We start from the raw sequence: 25696 nt of genomic DNA on the forward strand, positions 1-25696 counted from the left end.
CAACGCATAGGGGGACAAAGGGTGATGCAGTCACTTGCTACCCTCTGAATACTAGCACGGTTTCTTCAGGTCCACGGCGCCCCAGAAAATGAGATTCAGTTCGGATCGTTAAGGTATGTGCCTGAGAGCGGCAGGTAGGTGACAAGGTTTTTACATTCTCCTTTTTTTTCCTTTTTTTTTAATTCAGGAGATTCTTCTCTGCTTCACTGAAAAACGTGAGGTTTGGAAGAGTGTCTCTGTGGAGTACCGGGTGCCAGAGATTGATCGCTAATGGGGGTGGGTCCCTCTGCATTTCAGCCCCATCAACTGAAGAAGCCGAAGACTCCTTGCTGCTACGAATGCCCACGAACAAATTCACATTCACCATCTTCCCGTGTCCTTCTAGTGGGGAGAGTGGATGACCGGTTCACCGGTGTTCACGGCATATTCAGCGGACACAAATGCATCATCGGCGAGCGGCGCTTCCTCCTGGCAAGCTCTGAGAAGGTACTCACTAATTCTCACTTTGCTCCTCTTCTTCAGCCCCGTGGGTGCCCAATCCCAACCCAGAAGCAGCACGGCCTAGCGGACAGAGCACAGGCTTGGGAGTCAGAAGGACCTGGGTTCTAATTCTGTCTCCGTCACTTGCCTGTTGTGTGTCCTTGGGCAAGTCGCTTCACTTCTCTGGAACTCGGTTACATCATCTGTAAAATGAGGATCAAGATTGTGGGACAGAGATGGTGTCCAGTCTGATTAACTTGATTCCATCCCAGTGCTTAGAACAGTTCTTGACACATAGAAAGCACTTATTACAGACTCCGGGTCTAGACCGCCTGTCCAAGAGAATCTCCTGGCTTTCTGACCACCACTAGCCCATGGCACTCTTGACCAGACGGCACCAGGGTGGCACCTGTGGCAGTCCTGGCTGGGGTCCCCAAGGAGACGGCCCGACCGTCGTTCCCCGGGAAGGGCCAGCCCAGATGGGAGCCGCCCCCTTGTTTCTCTCTGAAAGAGCCAGCTGAGACCCCAGACTTCTGCCCTTCCACCCAGGAAGTTCCCGCAAATGTGGGCGAAATGTTTCTGCAAACCACATGCCTCCAGCCACTCAGCCCTGCCTGGGAGCCAGGGGCAAGGACGCCTCTGTTTCCCGGGAAGCCGATTAGCCCTTTAGAGCGGGCTTCTGGGAGGTCATCTGGGGCTAGTTTGGTTTCTTGGGATCAGAACTCTGAAACTGGCCAGATGAAACTGGTGTAGCAAATTGGCTCGTGGGCGTCTTTTGAAGGGCCGGATTCCATCGGTAGCACTGTCGTCTCTTGGCCCCCAAGCCAGGGTCCCCGTGCAGGTCATTTCAAGGTCACGGCCGGAGCCTCTTTGGAAGGGCTGAGGTTTAGACTTGATAGTAGGCAGGGGTCCTGAGGCCCCCCCATAGTTCACCCGCGTCCTCCTCGCTCCACAGAATCAGTCCTGCTGACGTGCACATTTGGTATCTAAGCTGCGGGAGGCTGCGTTAGGTCTGAAATGAGGTCAGCCCCTGTAACACTGAATGAACCAGACCAGGTTCCCATAGGAAATTCAGCTGTAAATGGAGGATTTCAGTTCAAGAAGGGGACTCTGTTCCTTTCCCACTCCTCCTAGCCCCGTTGGGTGCAGAGATGTAGTGGGAGTACTCTGAAGGGATTGGACATGGGGAAAACGAAACGCCCTTTGTCGCTCGGGGGCCTGGGGCATTTCCCCGGCCTGGAAGGTGGAGGAGAAGAGAAGTGAGTCGACGTTCAAGACGTGATCTCGGGCTGCCGGGTCTGGAGCTCAGGGGGTGGACTGGGTCGCTTCAGGGGGTTGGCTCGGCCTCTTTTTGCAGTCACGAGCCGGGCGGACAGGCCGGCCCTCCCCGCTTTCTTCTCATCCTGAGGGACCCAACCAGGAGACCCGGGAATGGGGGAGCGACAATGCGGCTCACTCCAGGGTCGTGCTGGAACGGGCGCAGCAGCTGGGGCGGCTCAGAGAGTGGATCACGGTCCGGAATGGCCTCCTCTTGGCCTCCTTGGTCGGGGCGTCCTTGAGGCTGGCCGGAGCCCCCTCGGATGGCTCCAGCTGGAACTGCTCGATCTGGATCTCCAGGTGTTTCTGGATGGCCAGGCCGAGGACCTCGGGGTCCACGGATGCCCCATACACCTCCCAGGTCATGCCCTCATTGTCCCAACGCACGTCCCGCACCGGAGACTTGGGGTCGGCCGGGCCCGGCTCCAGGTTCACCTCTGGGAACACGTGAGGGAGGGCGTAGCCCTCCGCCCGGGGGCTGGTGCCCACCGACTTGCAGGCCGGCAGCGGGGCGGTCTGCACGCCCGCGTCCCGGCACCGTGTGGACAAGTCGTCCGAGGAGGTCATGGTCCACACGTCTTTCGTTCTGGCTGCTGGACCCATCCCCGGCTGGCTCCCTTCCAAGGCCGGACCCGCTGGGATCTCCCAGGGAGCCACTTGGGCCCGCGAGGAACCGTGCCCAGAGACGGGCCACTCCCCGGCCGAGACGCAGCACGTGGCCAGGTGCCCGATGCCCAGTCCGGGCTCGCTGACCGAAGACACGAGCTGGGGAAATGGTGGTGACTCTAGGGGAGATGGGCCGTGCCAGCAGCCAGGGCTGGGCCCGTCCCTCCCGGGGCCTCCCAGCTGGGGCACGAGCTGCACAGCTGGAATCGGGAGAGGATGGCAGTACGCGGGATAGGTGTCACCGACCTTGATGGCTGCCCCCGTGGGGCAAGGAGCGGCGGCCAGCCTGTGGATTGGCAGGATGGGAGCTGGGCATGGGGCATTGGGAAGGGCCCCATAGGCCCCACCGCCTTGCGGGAACATAAGTGAATGGAGACAGCTGTTCCCAGACAGTCGGGCCCCCGGGTCACTGTACCCTGTGGCGCTTGGCGGGGCAGACCCACCGGCCACCCGGCTGGTGGGGGCATTAGGGCCCGGCGGGAGGGTCATCTGAAGGTGCTGGTTTCTGTTTTCACGTCCCATCAGCCCACCACACCACTTCCCTGCGTGGCAGCCCAGAGCCCCCGGCGAGGCGCCCAAACCAGAGCAGCTGGCACTGGCTTCCTTGGCAGGGATGGTGTCAGGGGTCCTGCCCGCGTGAGTGAGGTCCGAGTGACTCCTCCGCACGGCGCCTTCGGGGGTGACGTTCTGCTCCGTGCTGCTCTTCCCATGGACTCTCAGGCCGCTCGTTCCCCAGGCTCGGGGGGACCAGTCCCCGGGTGGATCGTGGTCGGCCATGCCGGTGGGCTCCTCCGCCTCCTGTCCCACAGCCGTGACCGTGCTGAGGGGCAGGCCGGGCCCAAGCTCTCCCTGGAGCTCTCCTTGCCCCAGCGAGCCCCGGCAGACCGTGCTACTGATGCTCTTCCTGAGCTCCGTCTGGCTGCCGGGCCCATCCGGGGCATCGGCCGGCCTGGGCCCCAGCAGGCTGGATGAGCTGCGGGACAGCGGCTGGCAGCGGAGGTGCACGTGGCCGTGGCATGCGGTGGCCAAGCTTTCCTGGGGGGAGGGGCTGGGCAGCGGGGAGCAGCCGGTGGCCATGGCAGTGGGAGCAGTTGCCCGTTTCTGTAAGAGAAAGCAGAATGGGACCTTCATAGCCTGGTAATAATAATAATAATAATAATGATGGCATTTATTAAGCGCTTACTATGTGCAAAGCACTGTTCTAAGCGCTGAGGAGATTACAAGCAGATCAGGTTGTCCCACGGGGGGCTCACAGTTTTAATCCCCATTTTACAGATGAGGGAACTGAGGCCCAGAGAAGTGAAGTGACTTGCCCAAAGTCACACAGCTGACAAGTGGCGGAGCTGGGATTTGAACGCATGACCTCTGACTCCAAAGCCCATGCTCTTTCCACTGAGTCACACTGCCTCTACCTCGAGGGATGGGGGTGTGTGTCTGTGGCTAATTCATACCTGCGCACTCTTGCCTAATAATGATGGTACTTGTTAAGCGCTTACTAGGTGCCAAGCGCTGTTCTAAGCACTGGGGTAGATATAAGGTAGTCAGGTTGGACACAGTCCCTGTCCCTCACAGGGCTCACACCCTTAATTCCCATTTTACAGATGAGGTAACTGAGGTCCAGAGAAGTGAAGTGACTTGTCCAAGGTCACACAGCAGACGTGCGGAGGAGCCGGGATTAGAACCCATGGCCTTCTGACTCCCAGACCCATAAAAACCATAATCCACTAAGCTTAGCTCTCAGTACAGTGCTCCGTACACTGTAAACGTTTTAATACTACTACTACTACTAATAATAATGATGGAATTTGTTAAGCGCTTACCATGTGCAAAGCACTGTTCTAAGCGCTGGAGGGGATACACAGTGATCAGGTTGTCCCACGGGGGGCTTACAGTCTTAATCCCCATTTTACAGATGAGGGCTCTGAGGCACAGAGAAGTTAAGTGACTTGCCCAAAGTCACACAGCTGACAGTGCTTGGCACATAGTAAGCGCTTAATAAATGCCATCATCATCATCATTATTATTATTATTATTAATTGGCAGAGCCGGAATTAGAACCCGTGACCTCTGACTCCCAATCCCACGCTCTTTCTACTGAGCCACACTGCTTTACCATTACTACTAATAAGAGCTGGGCACAGCGGAAGGGAGGTGCGGGAGGGAGGACCATTCTGACTACTCAGTGAACTCTCCCAACACCTAATCTACCTCCCCTCCCACTGCACCACTAGAACTCAGCCAGCCGTAGTAGGGCCTCTCCACCTCCCGGGGCCCCTCTCCAGTGAGGCTGAGGCCAATTCCAGTGGATGGTGAGCCCCGGGGGAGGGATGGAGTGTGGAGGCAGGTGGGTCCGATTTGAAATCTCCTATTCCGTGCCTTCCTCTCCTGGCTCAGTACCCCAACGTCAAAAATGCCTCCTCAGTGTGGCTGGATACTTGGTCTGTGCTGGGCGATCCCTCTGGCTTGTGTCTGTGTCCTGGCTTCCCCTCAGCAACTCCATTCTGGCCATTCCCCTTCCTCCAGCCCCAGGGAATCAGGGTGGAGAGGAGGAGGGGTGAACTGCCACAAGCGATGGGGAAGAGAGTTAAAGTTGGGGACACCCTCAGGAAATAACTGCTGGGGTCGGGGCGGGGGAGTGCGTGGGAGACCCCACACGGGTGGCTACCCTTGTCCTTCCCAGAAGTATTGTGCAGTCCCCTCACCTGCCTTCCCACATCCCAGCCACAGCGGTCAGTGTCGTGGTTCGTGGGGGCCGGGCGTCCCCTCTGGCGTCATCTCGTCGATGGCCCGTCCCGCAGCCCCGGGCATCTGGATCCAGAGAAATTCCGAGGGTTGAGCCTCCTGCAGACGGAGCCATGGGCGGGGGAGGGCCGGGGGAGGAAAGAGGATGCTCAGCGGGTGAGAGAGGCAGAGAGGTGGGGGAAAGGCAGGGATCAATGAGCCACTCAGACCCAGGGTCCCCAAATGGCAGGGAAAAAACAAACCACAAAGCAGAAAGAGAAGTTCCAGACAGGCTAATCCATGGGCCTTTGGTGGAAGAGACCCTTAGGATTCCACATCAAAGGCTTGAGGCCTTGCTGGTCTATCCACATCAGTCACTGGATTGGACATGGAAGCCCCTGAGGCACATTCCATGACTGGGGGTGACAGGATGTAATCGTAGACAGGTTCGGGCAGCAGAAACAGAGCGTTGGCAGGCAGAGCGACAGCAGCAGCGTTCAGAGCAGCCTGGCGTGGCGTCTTTCAGGTGAGGGAGCTGCTCCCCTTGAGCTGAGCCTTCGGGAGGCCAGACACCGAGTGCCAGAGTCACAGATGGGCCCCGCAAGAGGCTAAAGCATCAGTTTTGCGTTGGGCCACCTTTCTGTGGCAGTGACGTAGAGCCAGCAGCGTGGCAATCCCACACTAGGCTCACTGGCCCCGCCGGCGTGCACGGATAGGAGTGCCGACTTCAAAAAACGCTCTTCCCCTTTTGATTGAACTGAGTATAGGAGCCCTAGATGGCTTCCTCTCGGCATCCGGGCAGCACCGCACGGACTTCAGCTCATTCGGCAGGTGAGACGGGAAGGCAGATCTAGTCTGCCCTGGGCACCGAGAGGGCTCGCCCTCCCATGGGCGAGGCAGACGTCTGCCCTGACTCCTGCCACCTCGAGCTTCCTAAAGCAGTCCGGCAAGCTGCTCTGGGAAGCCAGGGAGGGACCGCTCACCACCGGTGGAAGTGCTCAGTAGAGTGCTCTGCACTCAGGAAATGCTCAATAAATACGGTCGATTCGTTTAAAACACGGCAGGAGGGAGAGCGAGGCCTGTGTGTGTGGAGGGGCCGGGGGAGGGGGCTTGAGAGATGGCGCGTCCATTACTACCAGACCATCAGAGGAAGGATTAGAAGGATCAAAGTGGAATGGCCACCCTCTATTTTGGGCTTAGCTCTGTGGGGTAAGTGAGGAATCTGGAGTGCTCCCACTAATCCCAACGAATTACTGGAAACGGCAAATTTGATTTTCCCTTCTGCCCGGTGATTCACACCAGTGACCTACTTAATCAGGCTGGACCTGGAATCGCCACGTTCTCCTCTTTGTGCAGTTTCTCTCTGGGCGGTTTACTGGCTCGCTGTTCCATCTCCTGCACTTCACCCCACAGCTGGCCCCATTGGCAAACAACTCCTGGAAGGAAGAAAATTCCCAACTCGACCTTGGGCCAGGCTGTGCTTTGAGTCCCCCAAGAACTCCGCTGCCCATCTCAGGGAGACCATGTCCTCAGATTTGGCCACTTCTCTTACCGGTCATTTATTTTAGTGGCTCTCTCCCACCAGCCTGTGGGGTCCTTGAGGGCAGGAATTGTCTCTATAGTTTTTAATCTGGGAGTCCCCTGAGGGACAGGGACCATATTCTGTGCACTTGGTCATGCATATGCTTCTTAGAGAAGCAGCGTGGCTCAGAGGAAAGAGCCTGGGCTTTGGAGTCAGAGGTCATGTGTTCAAATCCTGGCTCCACCACTTGTCAGCTGTGTGACTTTGGGCAAGTCACTTAACTTCTCTGGGCCTCAGTTATCTCATCTGTAAAATAGGGATGAAGACTGTGACCCTCCCGTGGGACAACCTGATCACCTTGTAGCCTCCCCAGCACTTAGAACAGTGCTTTGCACATAGCAAGCACATAATAAATGCCATTATTATTATTATTTATCTTAGTGGCTCTCTCCCACCCTCTGTGGGGTCCTTGAGGGCAGGAATTGTCTCTATAGTTTTTAAGCTGGGAGTCCCCTGAGGGACAGGGACCATATTCTGTGCATTCTTTCCCAGTGCTGAGTACAGTGTTCCGCACACAGTAAGTGCTTAATAAATACTATTACTACTACTATTACTGTTCTACCAACTCAATTGTACTGGGGAAGTACAGGGGCCTGGAATCAGAGGACCTGAGTTTTAACCCCCTCCCCCTTCTAGACTGTGAGCCCGTCGTTGGGTAGGGACCATCTCCATATGTTGCCAACTTGTACTTCCCAAGAGCTTAGTACAGTGCTCTGCGCCCAGTAAGCGCTCAATAAATATGATTGAATGAATGAATGAATGAATGAACCCCAGCTCTGCCACCTGCGTGCTGTGTGACCTTGAGTAAGTCACTTAACTTCTCTGGACCTCAGTTTCCTCATCTGTAAAGTGGGATTCAATACCTGTTCTCCCTCTTAGATTGTGAGTCCCATGTGGGATGGGGACATGTCTGACCCGATTATCTTGCAACTACCTCAGTGCTTAGTACAGAGCTTGACACATGGAAAGCACTTAACAGATACCCCGGTTATTCTTATGACTCTCCCAAATGGTTAGTACTGTGCTTTGCACACAGTAAGTACTCAATAACTACTATTGATTGATCGATAGGTGGGTGGATGGATTGAGGCCACGTGTTGTCTATCAGACAGGACTTCAGGACTTCCATCACTCACTGCCTGACCTGGTATTCCTCCTCTCCAGCAAGGGGAGGCAACGAAGGTGACACATTTCCCCACACCCCACCCTGGGCAGGTGCCTGCCTGCTTCCATTCATTCAGTCATATCTATTGAGCGCTTTCTGTGTGCAGAGCACTGTACTAAACGCTTGGAAAGTACAAGGCAGCAGTAGAGACAATCTCTACCCACGATGGGGTCACAGTCAAGAGAGGGGGAGACAGACATCAATACAAGTAAACAGGCATCAATATAAACAGATAGAATGATAGATATATACATATATACATAAGTGTTGTGGGGAGGGGAGTGGGGGAAGAGAAAAGAGAGCATGTCGTGGTAATGCGGAAGGGAGGGGAAGCCGAGGAAAAGCAGGGCTTAGTCTGAGAAGGCCTCTTGGAGGAGGCACACCTTCAGTAGGGCTTTGAAGGTGGGGAGAGTGATTGTCTGGATGATTTGAGAAGGGAGGGTGTTCCAGGCCAGGGGTCGGAAGCGAGACAGGGAAGATCGAGGTACAGTGAGAAGGTTAGCGCCAGAAGAGCAGCGTGTGTGGACTGGGATGTAGAAGTAGAGAAGGGAGGTGAGGTAGAAGTGGGCAAGGTGATGGAGAGCTTTGAAGCCAATAGTGAGCAGTTTTTGTTTGATATGGAGGTGGCTAGGTAACCACTGGAGATGTTTAAGGAATGGGGGGTGACATGCCCTGGACGTTTCTGTAGAAAGATAATCTGGCAGAATGAAGTGCGGACTGAAGTGGGGAGAGGCAGAAGATTGGGAGGTCAGAAAGGATACTGATGCAATAATCCAGTCAGAATAGGATGAGTGATTGTTCTAACACGATAGTGGTTTGGATGGAGAGGAAAGGGCAGAACTTGGTGATGTTGTGAAGGTGAGACCGACAGGATTTGGTGAGGATTGGATATGTGGGTTGAATGAGAAAGCGGAGTCAAGGATAACACCAAGGTTATGGGCTTGTGAGATGGGAAGGATGGTTGTGCCATCCACACGGATGGGAAAACTCTGTTTGCTCACTTGCTGAGCTCGTTGTGGTCAGGAAATGTGTCTGTTCATTGTACTCTCCCAGTCACTTAGTTCGTGCTTTGCCCACAGTAAGTGCTCAATAAATACAATTGAACGAAAGAATGAATGAATGAATGGAGCCTGTTGGCCTGAAGGGGTCTTGGATGTAATGAGGGATTGAAGTTGATGGATCTGGGAGGCACTTTGTAGTCGGAGCGTCTCACTCACCCCAAGATCCAGTTCCTCTGGTGATCCCCAAAGCCTCCAGAGGGGGTCAATCTGCAGGAACTAAAAACAAAAGCTTCAGGTGAACCAGTGATCATTGCCCTCTCACAGGGCTTAGAGGCTGCAGGGAGGGGCCTGGGCATGTCTCTGCCCCCTCCGACAGCCCAGAGGGGCCGTTGATTCCACCCGCCAGGATACCAAACCTGCTGCCCTGGATCTTCCTGGGAGAAGAGCAGCCATCACGGGCTAAGGGGACCTCCCGCCATCCGCATCCCCGGCATCGAGTCCCAGGAGAGCGCTGGCCTCCAGCTGACTGGGGGTCCCGGGGTGATGGACCCGGGGTGGTGTCATCCTCGACTCCACTCTCTCATTCACCCCTCACATCCAAGCCGTCACCAAAACCTGCCGGTCTCAGCTCCGCAGCATTGCCAAGATCCGCCCTTTCCTCTCCATCCATACCGCTACCCTGCTCATTCAAGCTCTCATCCTATACCATCTGGACTACTGCATCAGCCTTCTCTCTGATCTCCCATCCTCGTGTCTCTCCCCACCTCAATCCATACTTCATGCTGCTGCCCAGATTGTCTTTGTCCAGAAACACTCTGGGCATGTTACTCCCCTCCTCAAAAATCTCCAGTGGCTACCAATCAATCTGCGCATCAGGCAGAAACTCCTCACCCTGGGCTTCAAGGCTGTCCATCACCTCGCCCCCTCCTACCTCACCTCCCTCCTCTCCTTTTACAGCCCAGTCCGCACCCTCCGCTCCTCTGCCGCTAATCTCCTCACCGTACCTCGTTCTCGCCTGTCCCACCATTGACCCCCGGCCCACGTCATCCCCCGGGCCTGGAATGCCCTCCCTCTGCCCATCCGCCAAGGTAGCTCTCTTCCTCCCTTCAAGGACCTACTGAGAGCTCACCTCCTCCAGGAGGCCTTCCCAGACTGAGCCCCTTCCTTCCTCTCCCCCTCGTCCCCCTCTCCATCCCCCCATCTTACCTCCTTCCCTTCCCCACAGCACCTGTATATATGTATATTTGCTTGTACATATTTATTACTCTATTTATTTATTTATTTTACTTGTACATATCTATTCTATTTATTTTATTTTGTTAGTATGTTTGGTTTTGTTCTCTGTCTCCCCCTTTTAGACTGTGAGCCCACTGTTGGGTAGGGACTGTCTCTATATGTTGCCAACTTGTACTTCCCAAGCGCATTGTACAGTGCTCTGCAGAGGCCCGTGCTCTTTCCACTAGACCATACTGCCTCTCAGCAATAGGACGTGGCCCCGGCGCGGCCTGGATGGGAGAGGTGAGGAGACAGTGTGGCCTGGTGGAGAGGACTGTGGGTCTGGGAGTCTGAAGACCTGGGTTCTAGTCCCAGCTATGCCCTTGGCCTGCTGGCTGACCAAGTCATTTCACCTCTCTGGACCTCAGCCTCCTTATCTGTTAAATCCTCCCTTCAAAGCCCTACTGAGAGCTCACCTCCTCCAAGAGGCCTTCCCAAACTGAGCCCCCCTTTTCCTCTCCTCCTCCCCATCCCCCCAGCCCTACCTCCTTCCCCTCCCCACAGCACCTGTATATATGTCTGTATAGATACTCTATTTATTTTACTTGTATATATTTACTACTCCATTTATTTTGTTAGTGATGTGCATCTAGCTTTATTTTTATTTATTCTGATGACTTGACATCTGTCCACATGCTTTGTTTTATTGTCTGTCTCCCCTTTCTAGACTGTGAGCCCCTTGTTGGGTAGGGGCCATCTCTATATGTTGCCAACTTGTACTTCCCAAGCACTTAGTACAGTGCTCTGCACACAGTAAGCGCTTAGTAAATACGATTGAATGAATGAATGATACCGGCTCTCTGTTCCTCTTCAGTTGGCATTGTGTCTACCAACTCTTTTGTACTCTCCAAACGTTTAGCTACACAGAGTAAGCACTAAGTAAATCCCTGAATGGGACTGGGACAAACTCTGATCTGATTATCATAGGTCTACCTCTGTGTTTAACACAGCGCTTGGCACATAGGAGCCAAGGAATAAACTCCCTTGTACTGTAATAATAATAATAATGATGGCATTTATTAAGCACTTACTATGTGCAAAGCACTGTTCTAAGTGCTGGGGAGGTTACAAGGCAATCAGGTTGTCCCACAGGGGGCTCACAGTCTTCATCCCCATTTTACAGATGAGGTCACTGGGGCCCAGAGAAGTTAAATGACTTGCCCAAAGTCACACTGCTGACAGTTGGCAGAGCCAGGATTTGAACCCATGACCTCTGACTCCAAAGCCCATGCTCTTTCCACTGAGCCATGCTGCTTCTCTGTAAGTGCTTATACACACTGCTTGAGAAGCAGCATGGCTTAGTGGATAAAGCTCGGGCCTGGCCCTGCCATTTGTCTGCTGTGGAAACTTGGGCAAGCCACTTAACTTCTCAGTGCCTCCGTCACCTCAACTGTAAAATGGGGATTAAGACTGTAAGCCCCACGTGGGACAGGGGCTTTGTCCAACCTGATTAACTTATGTCTACGCCAGTTCTTAGTACAGTGTCTGGCACATAGTAAGTGCTTAAAAAATACTATTATTGTTATTATCAAATACCATGTAAAAAAGTAGAGTGCTCTGCACACAGTGAGCACTCAGTAAATACCATTGATAAAGATTTATTTCCTTTCACGGGTTCTGTTTCTGCTTTCGCCTACCTTACTCTGTCATCCTCTCTCGTGTGTCTGTTCACCCCTCCTTAACAGCTGGAGCCCCTCTTGGACACAGGACCCAATTTTTCTTGCCCTCTCCCAGCGCCTAGGAGAGAGGCGCTCAGGAAATGCTACTGATTGGTTGCTAAGCACTTAGTGAATGTAGTTTTGATCAGAGGACTTAGAGAAGTATTAGAGGAGTAGCATTAGAGGAGTGGAGCATTAGAGGAGCATTAGTGGCATTAGAGGAGTAAAGTGGGTGGGCTGGGTTGGAATAGGAAATTAGAAGGTTAAGTTAGGAAGGGGCAAGGTGGCCTAGAATGATCGACTCTAAATAAGATGGGGGCCCTGCTGAGAGACATCCCGCCCCTCCCTGACAAAAAGAGTAATGGAGGAGAGGCTGAGGAGAAGCTGAGGAGAGAGAAGCCATTTCCCGCAGTGTTGGCTCAGCTAAGGGTGCCCACGATGGGCCACTCAGCTGCCCAGATCATCTTTCTACAGAAACATTCAGGGCATGTCACACCTCTCCTCAAAAATCTCCAGTGGTTGCCCATCTTCTAGACTGTGAGCCCACTGTTGGGTAGGGAACTGTCTCTATATGTTGCCAACTTGTACTTCCCAAGAGCTTAGTACAGTGCTGTGCACACAGTAAGTGCTCAATAAATACGATTGATTGATTGATTGATTGATCTGTAGCAAATGAAAACTCTGTATCAGTCAAAAACACCTCACCGTTGGCTCCTTTACCTCGCCCCCTCCTACCTCACCTCCCTTCTCTCCTTCTACAACCCAGCCCGCACACTTGGCTCCTCTAGTGCTGACCTTCTCACTGCGCCTCCATCTCACCCGTCTCGTTGCCAACCCCCAGCACACATCCTGCCTCTGGCCTGGAACGCCCTCCCTCCCTAATCCGACAGACAATCCCTCTTCCCCGCTTCAAAGCCTTATTGCAGGCCCATCTCCTCCAAGAGGTCTTCCCAGACTAAGCCCCGCTTTTCCTCATCTCCTTATCCTGACTTGCTCCCTTTGCTCTCTGCACGGCTCCACGACACTTATGTACATATCTGTAATTTTATTTATTTGTATTGATGTCTCGTCTCCCCACCTCTACACTGTGAGCTCACTGTGGGCAGGGAATGTCACTGTTTATTGTTGTACTTTCCCAAGTGCTTAGTACAGTGCTCTGTGCACAGTAAGCGCTTAATAAATACAATTGAATGAATGACTGAATGTGAGGCTGCAGAGCCACAGAGGTGAAGTAATTCTGCTCAGCTCTATTGCAAGCAGAATTCAAACTCAAAACCTCCTGAACCTTTGGGCATATTGACCAAATCTGTTATATAATAATGACAACTTTAAACTGTGAGTCCACTGTTGGGTAGGGACTGTCTCTATATGTTGCCAACTTGTACTTTCCAAGCGCTTAGTTCCCCAAGTGCTTAGTACAGTGCTCTGCACACAGTAAGTGCTCAATAAATACGATTGATTGATTGATTGACAATAACAATAATAATAATAATGGTATTTATTAAGTGCTTTGTATATGCCAAGCACCGAGGGAGATACAGGATAATCAGGGCCCCCCAACCTAAGTAGCGGGGAGAACAGTTACTGAATCCCCTTCTGCAACTGAGGGGACTGAGGCACATAGAGTGTTCAAGTGACTTGCCCAAGGTCACACAACAGTGAGTGGAGGAGCTGGGATTAGAACCCAGATCATCTGATTCCCAGGCCCAGGCTCTTTCCATTAAGTCGTGCTGCTTCCCTTGTACTCTCCCAAATGCTTAGTTCAGTGCTCTGCACACTCTAAGTGCTCAATAAATATGATTGATTCCTGCCATCGTTCTTTGGAGAGAATGCTGAGCGAAGGCTGAAGGGTCAGACGGCTCTGAGGCTGAAGTGCTACCCACACTAGGGTAGGGTTTGCAGCGTTTTTAAAAAACTTTTCCCCTATAGTCCCAAGGTTTCCCCTTATTAATAATGCCAATAGTGATAATGATAATAATCACACTTGTTAAGCGCGTACTATATGCCAAGCACTGTTCTAAGCGCTGGGGTAGATACAAGGCAATCAGGTTGTCCCACATAGGGCTCACAGTCTTAATTCCCATTTTACAGATGAGGTAACCAAGGTCCAGAGAAGTTAAGTGACTTGCCCAAGGTCACACAGTAATAATAATAATAATAATAATAATAATAATAATAATAATAATAATAATAATGGTATTTGTTAAGCGCTTACTATGTGCAAAGCACTTTTCTAAGCACTGGGGAGGTTACAACATTATCAGGTTGTCCCATGGGGGGCTCACAGTTTTCATCCCCATTTTACAGATGTGGTAACTGAGGTACAGAGAAGTTAATAATAATAATAATAATGGCATTTATTAAGCACTTACTATGTGCAAAACACTGTTCTAAGCTCTGGGGAGGTTACAACATGATCAGGTTGTCCCACGGGGACTCACAGTCTTAATCCCCATTTTACAGATGCGGTAACTGAGGCCCAGAGAAGTTAAGTGACTTGCCCAAAGTCACACAGCTGACAGTTGGCGGAGCCTGGATTTGAACCCATGACCTCTGACTCCAAAGCCCGTGCTCTTTCCACACGCTGCTTCTCCGCCACGCAGACACGCAGTCTTCACAGTAGACATGCAGTGAAGCCGGGATTAGAACCCGTGTCCTTCTCACTCCCAGGCCAGTGCTCTATTAGTACTTCTCTTTTAGGGCCCTTTTTGGGGCTCCTCCTCTTGTGCCTCACACCTCCGCCCAACAGGCGTGCACGCGCCAGGGTGAGAAGCGAAACAAGTCTTGACACTGCCACCCCAGCTCCGTAGAGTTCATTTCTTCTTGTGCCCTTGACAGGATGACAGCGGGTGCAACAGGAGGCCAGGAGACGCTTCTGAGATGACCAACGCTCCTTACAGGCCGAGGCCGTTTCCACCCAACCCTAGAGAGATCCCAGTCACTGGGAAAACACCTCTGACTCCTACATGAGATGCCACAAGCAAACAACAACCACAGCAAACCAGGTCTGGAGGGTCCCAGGCCTGGCAGATTCACTCAGTCAATCAATCAATCAATCAATCAGTCGTATTAATTGAGCGCTTACTGTGTGCAGAGCACTGTACTAAGCACTTGGGAAGTACAAGTTGGCAATATATAGAGACGGTCCCTACCCAACAGTGGGCTCACAGTCTAGAAGGGGGAGACAGAGAAGAAAACAAAACATATTAACAGAATAAAATAAATAGAATAAATATGTACAAGTAAAATAAATAGAGTAATAAATATGTACAAACATATATACATATATACAGGTGCTGTGGGGAAGGGAAGGAGGTAAGGCAGGGGGGATGGAGAGGGGGACGAGGGGGAGAGGAAGGAGGGGGCTCAGTCTGAGAAGGCCTCCTGGAGGAGGTGAGCTCTCAGTAGGGCCTCAGAAGGATTTCATTCTACATGAATGAAATCAGAGAGTTGGAACCAGGTGGTGGGCATACCCCGAGTAGCCCTGGGATCTCCGACAGGAAATCTCTTCCTTTCTGGGCATTCATGCACAAGGGTGACCGATATACTCAGCTTGGCAACCGCTAAGCATCCCCTGGCGCCCAGCAGCATCCTAAGCTCTTGGCCTAAATTCTGAGGGAGGGAAGGCTGGCCTTGCCCAGTGCCAGAGGATGGCACACTTTGGACACTTTGGCACTGAGCCTGGCACTCCAGCCTCTCTCCGGCTGAGGTTCTGTTGCTGCCACTGCAGCCCCACCCCAGGTCCCCACCCTGCCAACTTGCAGTTCTTTTTTGTTAATGGTATTTATTAAACACTTACTATGCATCAAACACTGTCCTAAACCCTGGGGTAGGTATAAATCAGTTCGGTCTGACACGGTCCCTGTACCACACAGGGCTCACAGTCCAAGTAGGAGGGAGAACAGGCATTTAACCCCCATTTTAAGCCCCATCTGTAAAATGGGGGTTAAGACTGTGAGCCCCATGTGGGACAGGGGCTGTGTCCAATGTGATTAGCTTGTATCCACCCCAGCGCTTAGGACAGCGCTTGACACATAGTGAGCACTTAACAAGCGCTCAATAAATACGATTGAATGAATGAATGAAAGTACCATCACCATCATCATCATCATTTTACAGCTGAGGAAACCGAGGCATAGAGAAGGTTAGTGACTTGCCCGAGGTCACACAGCAAGCAACTGGCAGAGCTGGGATTAGAACCCAGGTCTTCCACCTCCTAGGCCCATGCTCTTTCCATCAAGATCATGCTGCTTTTCCTCTCCCCTAGTCACGCCCATCTCCGGTTAAGTTTCGGGCACCGTGGCAGGATCAGTGGAGAATCCCAGTGTTGGTCCGGGAGGGAGGGGAGGGTAAAAAAGCACATAAGAATCCCAGAGCCAGGCCTGGGGTGGCAGGGGCAGGGATACAGCTAGCCTGTGCCCATCCACATGACTCCTGTCTTCCCCCTGCAAGCAAAGGCAGTGAGTGGATTGTTGCAGAATAATAACTATAATAATGACAACAATTATTATTATCATTACCATCACACTATGTGCCATGGACTGAGCTAAACCCTGGAGTAGACGTAAGTAATCGGATCAGATACCATTCCTGTTCCACACAGGGCTTCCAATCTAATCGGAAGGGAGAGCAGGTTGCTTTTTCCTCGTTTTACAGATGAGGAGACTGAGGCACTGAGAATAACAATAATAATAATCATGGTATTTGTTAAGCACTCAACTATGTGCCGGGCACTGTACTAAGCACTGGGGTGGATACAAGCAGATCAGGTTGGACACAGTTCCCTGTCCCGCATGGGGCTCACAGTCTCAATCCCTGTTTTCCAGATGCGGTAAACTGAGGCACAGAGAAGTGAAGCCCAGGGTCACACAGCAGGCAAGAGGGAGCGAAAACTAGAACCCAGGTTTCCAGGCTCTCGGTACCTGAGGTTTTTCCCACTAGAGGGTGGGGGGATTACCTGAATTACCCTTCGAGTGGTAATGGAGGATGGAAATCTCTGCAAGAGGGAAATGAACTTTGATCCTTTGAAAGGCATAAAGGGCTTTCTGTGAGTGAATCAAAGTGGGCCATCGACTACTGGCCTTCCTACCCCATAGACAGTGAGCTCGTCGTGGGCAGGAATGTGTCTGTTCGTTGTTAGATTGTACTCTCCTAAGCTCTTAGTGCAGTGCTTTGCACACGGTAAGCGCTCAATAAATACGAATGAACAAATGAATGGCCTCCTCAGGAAGATCCTCTCCCAAGCAAGTGTTGTCGCACTTCCCATTCCCACAGCTCCTCTGCCCTTAGACTCACCAGAACTTCCTCTAGACTGTGAGCTCCATGTGGGCAGGGAACACGTCTATCAATGCTGATGCATTGTACACGCCCAAGCACTTAATACAGTGCTCTGCACTCAGTAAGTGCTCAATAAATACTACTGCTTTATGTTCTTCTTACACACATCATAATAATGGCATTTATTAAGCGCTTACTATGTGCAAAGCTCTGTTCTAAGCGCTGGGGAGCTTACAGGGTGATCAGGGTGTCCCACGTGGGGCTCACAGTCTTCATCCCCATTTTACAGATGAGGTAACTGAGGCCCAGACAAGTGAAGTGACTTGCCCAAAGTCACACAGCTGACAAGTGGTGGAGCTGGGATTTGAACGAAAGGCCTCCGACTCCAAAGCCCATGCTCTTCCCACTAAGCCACACTGCTTCTGGAGGCCAGTTTCTCATTTAGAGTGCAGGGAGAGCCAAATAATAATAATGATGGTATTTGTTGAGCGCTTACTATGTGCCAAGCACTGTTCTAAGTGCTGGGGTACATACAAGGTAATCAGCTTGTCCCACATGGGGCTCACAGTCTCAATCCCCATTTTACAGATGGGGTAACTGAGGCCCAGAAAAGTTAAGTGACTTGCCCAAGGTCACACAGCAGACAAGTGGTGGAGCCGGGATTTGAACCCATGACCTCTGACTCCAAAGCCCGAGCTCTTTCCACTGAGCCACGCTGCTTCTCTCACTGTACTAAGCACTTGGGAGAATACTTGTGAGAGCTGCTTGTGAAGCAGCGTGGCTTAGTGGAAAGGGCACGGGCGTGGGAGTTAGAGGTCGTGGGTTCTAATCCCGGCTCTGCCACTTAGCAGCTGTGCAATCTTGGGCAAGTCACAACTTCTCTGTGTCTCAGTTACCTCATCTGTAAAATGGGGATAATAATAATTATTATTATTATTATTATGGCATTTATTAAGCACTTACTATATGCAAAGCACTGTTCTAAGCACTGGGGAGGTTACAAGGAGATCAGGTTGTCCCACGGGGGGCTCACAGTCTTAATCCCCATTTTACAGATGAGGGAACTGAGGCACAGAGAAGTGAAGTGACTTGCCCAAAGTCACACAGATGACAAATGGCCGAGCTGGGATATGAACCCATGACCGCTGACTCCAAAGCCACTGAGCCAAGCTGCTTCTCTTCATCCCCATTAAGACTGTAAGCCCCACGTGGGACAACCTGATCACCTTGTATCCCCCACCAGTGCTCAGAACAGTGCTTGGCACATAGTAAGCACTTAACAAATACCAGTTTTATTATTATTACAATTAAACAGACACACTCCCTACCCGCAACGAGCCTGCAGTCTAGAGTCTACATCTTTTGGTTGCGCCTTCCTCTCCGCCTGTAACTCTCTCCTGCTTCAGATCCGACAGATTTTGGATCGCCACATCTTCAAAGCCCATCTGACTTCACATCTCCTCCAGGAGGCCTTCCCTGATTAATCTCTAATCTCCCCCATTATGTATCGCATCCAATCACATCACGCAGTGTCTGCACCTTCGACAAATGCTATTGATGAAGAAGAAACCAGGTAAGGGTTGTGCCTTGAAACATTTATTCTCATGCCTAGGATCGGACTATTTAACAACCCTAACTCTCCTTCTAGTGGTCCATCGGGGATCGTTCATTCATTCATTCATTCATTCATTCATTCAATTGCATTTATTGAGCACTTACTGTGTGCAGAGCACTGTACTAAGCATTTGGGAGAGTGCAATATGACAATAGACATATTCCCTGCCCACAGCGACCGTACAGTCTAGAGGTGGGGGAGACCGAAATCAATACAAATAAATTACAGATACGTACAGAAGTGCTGTGGGGCTGGGCGGGGGGAGGAACAAAGGGAGCAAGTCAAGGCGACGCGGAAGGGAGTGGGAGAAGAGGAAAGGAGGGCTTAATCTGAGAAGGCCTCTTGGACCACTCATTCGTAACTCTAAAGCCATGAGGGCTTTAGCCCTCTGGAATGTCCTGATGTGTCCAGCTACTTTAACTTTGAATGCTTCTGCCTTTGGTTTGCCACATTGTGAGTTGGGCACACCCAGTGCCCCATCAGAAGTGACTATCACTGAGGGTAGGGGTGAGAGGGGCGGAGGGGAGGGTCCTGGAGAGAAGGGTACAGGGGGCTGGAGAGAGTTGGGACCTTTGACAATAAATAAATGGCAGGGAGTTGCTCTATTTTATTACCAAGTCACCAGTGCAGTTCCTTGCTTTAGGTCAGGAATACAGCCTTGTAAAACGTTTACAGGCGAGCAAAGCAATGTAGCCAGGAAAGAGCTGGGCAGAGCCAGGAGGCCTGAAAATCCCAGTCACGCCCCTACCTGCAGCCCAGGTGGGCTAGTGACCTGTTGTGACCCCAGGCCCCACGTACTAGTGTCGGATCTCTGTCTGGCAGAAACTGAGCCGGGGAGAGATTCTACTCCATTCTCAGAAAGCCACTTTTCCCCCTGGATTCACGGGAAACGTCATGCAGTGGGTGACAGTTTTCCTCAAATGCAGCAGGCAATTCTTCCCGTCTTCAGACGTCAAACCTCGTGGTGCCCGGGGCTTTCCGGGAGAAGGAAGGGCTTGTTGTCGACACCCTGTTTCTGAACTGAAAACGTTTACTCACAAATCCTTTCCAAAGGGAAAACAGTGTGACCTTGTGGATAGAACACAGAGCTGGGAGTCAGAAGGACCCGGGTTCTAATTCGGGCTCTGCTACTTGTCTGTTGTGTGACCTTGGGAAGACACTTCACTTCTCTGTGCCTCAGTTACCTCATCTGTAGAATGGGGATTAAGATTGAGCCCCGTGTGGGACAGGGACTGTATCCAATGTTATTAACTTGTATCTAACTCAGTGCTTAGTACAGTGCCAGCACATCGTAAGCACTTAACAAATACCGTAAAGGAGAGAGAAGTCTACTGGGATGGAGAACAGATCTCGGGTTCAGCTTCCCTTTGTTTTAGTCCTTCCTCTTGAATTAGGGCCAAGTGTTCATTTCTAAAAAAGCCCAACTCCAAGATATTAGGGAACCGATCACGAACACAGCAGGGGAAATGGCAGCCTAAAGACAAGCCAGTGTCAACACTCATTTATCCCCCGCCAGTCATGGCTCTCACTCCAATTTCCGAATGGAAGAAGGGAATTGCTTCCCTAAGGTCCACAAAGCAATTTGGGTTTGATTAATAGATTGGGCTCTTAGTCTAACTAGGAGTGTCTATTCTAAATAGAATTTCCCCAAGATCTCTCCTGTTACTTGGGTTTCAAGAGGGAAAAGAGAAACACTTTCTGACATTTTTGGGGAGGGGTGTTTTTGCCTTGCTGGCTGCCATTTTAATTCCCAGGCCATTTTAATATTTGATCATTCATTCACAACAATTAAGAGTCAATGTGGTCTCATCCAAGGGATATGTTCTCACACCTCCCTTACCCTTCAATTGGGGAAGTCTGATTAATCCTTTAATCCTTAAGATACTTTAAACCAAAACTGATTCCTGTATAATCTGCAGTCTCCCAGTATGGGGAGAATGGAGAAGCTAAAGGTAGCTCGTTGTGGGCAGGGAATGTATTTGTGTACTCTCCCAAGCTCGTAGTACAGTGCTATGCGCACAGAAAGTGCTCAATAAACATGATTGAATAAATGAATTTCAAAGCTTTGAACCATGCAGATAATAACTAAAATTAGAATGTCACTAAATCCTCCAAAAAGAATCCTTCAACATTCAACAGCACGTGAGTGTGTGTGTGCTTACTAAGTGTGGTATTTATTAAGGGCTTACTATGCGTCAAGCACTATACAGGCATTGGGGTAGATACAAGATAATCAGGTTCCACAAGGGGCTCACAGCCTATGTAGGAAGGAGAACAGGTCTTGAATCCTCATCTTGCAGATGAGGGAACTGAGGCACCGAGAAGTTAAATGACTTACCCAAGGTCACGCAACAGGTACAAGATGGAGCAGGGATAAGAAACAAGTTCTTTGACTCCCAGGCTCGTGTTCTAGCCACTAGACCATGCTGCTTTCATATATATGTGTGTGTGTGTGTGTGTGTGTGTGTGCTTGTGTAAAGATATGTGTATATATATATATATATATATATATATACATATCTTTACACTCAGGTGTTAGCCCTACTTGGAATTTATTTTAATGCCTGTCTTCCTTACTAAATTTTAAGCTACTGGAGTGTAGGGGATCGTGTCTTTCAATTCTTTTGTATTCTCCCCATGCTCTGCAAATAATAGTGCTCAACAAATACCAATGAATGATTGGTGCTGAAGTGTAACCCTCAGAAGAAAAGGTGGTTGGCATTTTTACCGCTAAACAAAGGCAAGAACTTGAGTAAGATTAAAATGATTTTTCCAGATTTGCTCCGGGGCCAGAGGAAGGGACACAGTCTCCCTATAGTGGGGGTTTCCCCTTCTCCCAGGAGGACCCTCACCCTCCTTTTTGTTCCTGTTCAGCCCAGGGTGCCTCGGGAAGCACAAGGCCCGATTGACCCCCAGTTTCGCCATTTGGCCGGGCAGCTGAGGGGGAAACCTTTCTTAGTCTCTGATGGGCGGGCGGCCGTGTCTCTGTGAGGCCTGGCGCTGCGGCCTTTTACCCTGCATGGAATCAGGCATGGGGAATCACAGCTGCCTGGAGAGGTGGAAGGGCAAGGCCGGCGTCTGTGGAGCAGGAAGAACAGGGACAGGAGGAGCAGGAGGGACAGGGGCTGGATGGGGCAGCAACAGGAGGAGCAGGAGAAACAGGAGGGGGGATGGGGGATGGGGAGGAGCAGGAGAAGGATCAGGAGGATGAGAAGTAGCAGGAGCAGTAGGAACAGAAGCAGGGGCAGCAGGAGGAAGGAGAACGGGGGAACAGGAGCAGGAGGAACAGGAGAAAAAGAAGCAGGAAGGGGTGGGGAAGGAGCAGGAGGAAAAGGAGCAGTTAGTAAAGGGGTAGGAAGAACAGGAGGAAAAGGAACAGGAGGAGCAGGGGGGAAATGAGCAGGAGGAAAAGGAGCGGGAGGAAAAGGAGCAGGAGGAAAAGGGGTAGGAAGAACAGGAGGAAAAGGAACAGGAGGAGCAGAGGGAAAATGAGCAGGAAGAACAGGAGAGGAGGAGCAGGAAGAAAAGGAACTGGGGGAAAAGGAGCAGGAGGTAAAGGAGAGGAGGAGCAGGAGTAAAAGGAGCGCAAGAAGCAGGAGGAAAAGGAACAGGAGGAAAAGGAGCAGAAGGGGAAGGGGGAAAATGAGTAGGAGGAAAAGGAGCAGGAAAAGCATGAGGTAAAGGGGCAGGAAGAACAGGAGGAAAAGGAGAGGAGGAGCAGGAGGAAAAGGAGCGCAAGAAGCAGGAGGAAAAGGAACAGGAGGAAAAGGAGCAGAAGGGGAAGGGGGAAAATGAGTAGGAGGAAAAGGAGCAGGAAAAATATGCGGTAAAGGGGCAGGAAGAACAGGAGGAAAAGGAGAGGAGGAGCAGGAGGAAAAGGAGCAGGAGGAAAAGGAACAGGAGGAAAAGGAGCAGGAGAAGCAGGAGGAAAAGGAGCAGGAGGAGGAGGAGGAAAAGGAGGAGGAGGAGGAAAAGGAGGAGGAGGAGGAAAAGGAACAGGATGAAAAGGAGAGGAGGAGCAGGAGGAAAAGGAGCAGGAGGAAAAGGAACAGAAGGAAAAGGAGCAGGAGAAGCAGGAGGAAAAGGAGCAGGAGGAAAAGAAGAGAAGGAGCAGGAGGAAAAGGAATAGGAGGAAAAAAGGAGCAGGAGAAGCAGGAGGAAAGGAGCAGGAGGAAAAGGATCAGGAGGTAAAGGGGCAGGAAGGAAGAAGAGGAGGAGGAGGCGGCGGGGGCGGCTGGTGGCGGGGGCTTGGGGAGAGGAGCTCCCGCTATTGTCGTCCGGCGGCGGGGGCCGGTCCGGTCCCCGTGGGCGCCGTCAATGGTGGGCTCAGCGGATCTCTCCGCCTCGGCCCTAAGCCGGCCGGCTGGCCAGCAGGCCGAGCCGGCCCACAGTCAATGGGCTCGTCCCCCCTTCTCTCTCTCTGTCTCCTCGTCTCTCTCTCTCTCTGCTGGCCTCGGCGGCGGCCGGAGCCCGGCCTGGGCGCGCCAGCTGGGCCGGACACCATAGGCCGGTGAGGGGGGGGGGGGGACCGGCCGGGGGAGGGGAGGGGAGGAACGGGGGACCCCCGCCCCCAGCCAGCCAGCCAGCCAGCCAGCCAACCATCCACCCTTCCATCCATCCATCTATCCATCCATCCATCCATCCATCCTTCCACCCATCCATCCATCCATCCCCCAGACTCCCAGACTCCCCCGGCCCCGAATGTCCCCCGGAGGCAGGTGGGGGGACCAGGGGACCAGGGACAGGAGGGGCAGGAGGGACAGGAGGGACAGGAGGTCTTCCTGGGGGCAAGCTCCCCAGGCGGGGCCCCAGCTTGGCCCGGCCCAGCCCAGCCCAGCCCAGCCCCGGCTCTTACCTGCTGGGCTTCTTTTCCTGCTCCTGCTCCTGCTCCTGCTCCTGCTCCTCCTGCTCCTGCTCCTGCTCCCGCTCCTGCTCCCGCTCCTCCTCCTCCACAGGTCGTTCCCCAGGGGCCGTCGGCCGGCCAAGAGGGAGCTGGGGCGGAGCGGGGCCGATGGGGGCCGGACAGGCCGGCGAGGCTGGTGGCGCCCTGCCCAGCCCGGGCCTGGCCCCGCCGCCCCCGCCGCCCCCGGGAGGAGGGGCACCACGGACACCAGGGACACGACGGAAGGAGGGACGGGAGGGGGGACAGGAGGGGCTGGGGGCTGGGAGGCTGGCGAAGGGGGAGGAGCTGGACGGGGGACGGAGGGAGCCACGCCGACCTCACCTAGCCCGCCCGGCCTCACCCGCCCCCCCCCGGCCTCACCCGCCCCCCCCTTCCCCCTTCTTCTCCTCTTCTCCCTCTTCCCCCTCTTCTCCCTCTTCCCCCTCTTCTGCCTCTTCCCCTTTTCTCCCTCTTCCCTTTCTTCCCCTTTTCTCCCTCTTCCCCCTCATCTGCCTCTTCCCCCTTTCTCCCTCTTCCCCTTCTTCCCCTCTTCTGCCTCTTCCCCTCTTCTCCCTCTTCTGCCTCTTCCCTTTTTCTCCCTCTTCCCCTTCTTCCCCTTTTCTGCCTCTTCCCCTTTCCTCCCTCTTCCCCTTCTTCCCCTTTTCTCCCTCTTCCCCCTCTTCTGCCTCTTCCCCCTTTCTCCCTCTTCCCCTTCTTCCCTCTTCTGCCTCTTCCCCTCTTCTGCCTCTTCTGCCTCTTCCCTTTTTCTCCCTCGTCCCCTTCTTCCCCTCTTCTGCCTCTTCCCCTTTCCTCCCTCTTCCCCTTCTTCCCCTTTTCTCCCTCTTCCCCCTCTTCTGCCTCTTCCCCCCTTTCTCCCTCTTCCCCTTCTTCCCTCTTCTGCCTCTTCCCCTCTTCTGCCTCTTCTGCCTCTTCCCTTTTTCTCCCTCGTCCCCTTCTTCCCCTCTTCTGCCTCTTCCCCTTTCCTCCCTCTTCCCCTTCTTCCCCTTTTCTCCCCCTTCCTCCATCTTCCCCCCTTCTTCCTCTTCCTCTTCTTCCCCTCTTCTCCATCTTCCCCCTTCTCCCTCTTCCCTTCTTCCCCTCTTCTCCCCCTCTTTTTTTAATTGTACTTCTTAAACACTTATTAAGTGCCAATCACTATTCTAAGCACCGGGGCAGATACAAAGTAATTAGATTGGACACAGTCCTTGTCCCACATGGTGCTCACCATCTCAGTCCCCATTTTACAGATGAGGTAACTGAGAGGCCCAGAGAAGTGAGGTGACTTGCCCAAGGTCATGCAGCAGACAACTGAAGGAGCCAGGGATTAGAACCCATGACCCGACTCCCAAGCCCCTGCTCTATCCACTACACCATACTGCTTCTCCCTCTTCTCTCTCTTCCCCTCTTCTCCCTCTCCCTCTCTTCCCGTCTCCCCCCTGCTCTTCTCCTCTCCTCCTCCCTAGCTGTCCTTCTCTCCTTTTCTCCACCTCTCCTCTCCTCCATTACCCCTTCCCCTCTCCCTCTTCCTTTCCCTCTTGTTCCTGTGTCCCTCATGTCCCTCCTCCCTGTGTAGTTTCAATCCCTTCCCTGTCTGCTCCCCTTCCCTCCTTCTCTATAACTTCCACTGTTCAGACTTCATCTTTGCCCCATCTGCTCGGCGCCACTGACCCCCATTCCCCCCAGTGCTCTTCTCCCCAGGCCTTCTTCAGACCCAGAATTGAAAATCCCCCTGTCCCAGCATTTTCCCCCTCTATCCCTCCATCCATCCCTCCTTCGGTCCGTCCATCTGTCTGTCCCTGGCCCAGGCTGAGGTCTTCACTGACATCAGCTCTGGAACCAGGAAACCACTCCTCCCCATAGGGATCCAGACAGTTTTCTCTGTCCAGGCCTCCCAAAGATGTGTGGGACAACCTGATCACCCTGTATCCTTCCCAGCATTTAGAACAGTACTTGGCACATAGTAAGCGCTTCACAAGTGCCATCATTATTATTACTGACATTCATCTCCTTGTTTGGTTCTGTTGTCTGTCCCAGCATTTAGAACGGTACTTGGCACA

At 52.5% G+C, this 25696-nt stretch overlaps 1 protein-coding gene across 2 annotated transcripts; it reads right to left on the reverse strand.

Moving 5' to 3' along the window:
• Positions 1-1883: 1883 nt before the first annotated feature.
• Positions 1884-23652, reverse strand: GPRIN2 (G protein regulated inducer of neurite outgrowth 2). 2 transcript variants are annotated; one of them, XM_038744059.1, is made up of 5 exons: positions 23613-23652; positions 9149-9208; positions 6495-6620; positions 5166-5304; positions 1884-3564 (listed from the first exon to the last, which is right to left on the reverse strand). In XM_038744059.1, the coding sequence occupies exon 5, from the start codon at positions 3538-3540 to the stop codon at positions 1933-1935; it is 1608 nt and encodes a 535-aa protein (XP_038599987.1). In that variant the 5' UTR covers positions 3541-3564; positions 5166-5304; positions 6495-6620; positions 9149-9208; positions 23613-23652; the 3' UTR covers positions 1884-1932. The 2 variants fall into 2 exon arrangements, with proteins under 2 accessions (XP_038599987.1, XP_038599988.1); XM_038744060.1 differs by lacking the exon at positions 6495-6620.
• Positions 23653-25696: the final 2044 nt, after the last annotated feature.

This window comes from Tachyglossus aculeatus, chromosome 3 (genome assembly GCF_015852505.1).
Source record: "Tachyglossus aculeatus isolate mTacAcu1 chromosome 3, mTacAcu1.pri, whole genome shotgun sequence".
Taxonomy (NCBI): Eukaryota; Metazoa; Chordata; class Mammalia; order Monotremata; family Tachyglossidae; genus Tachyglossus; species Tachyglossus aculeatus.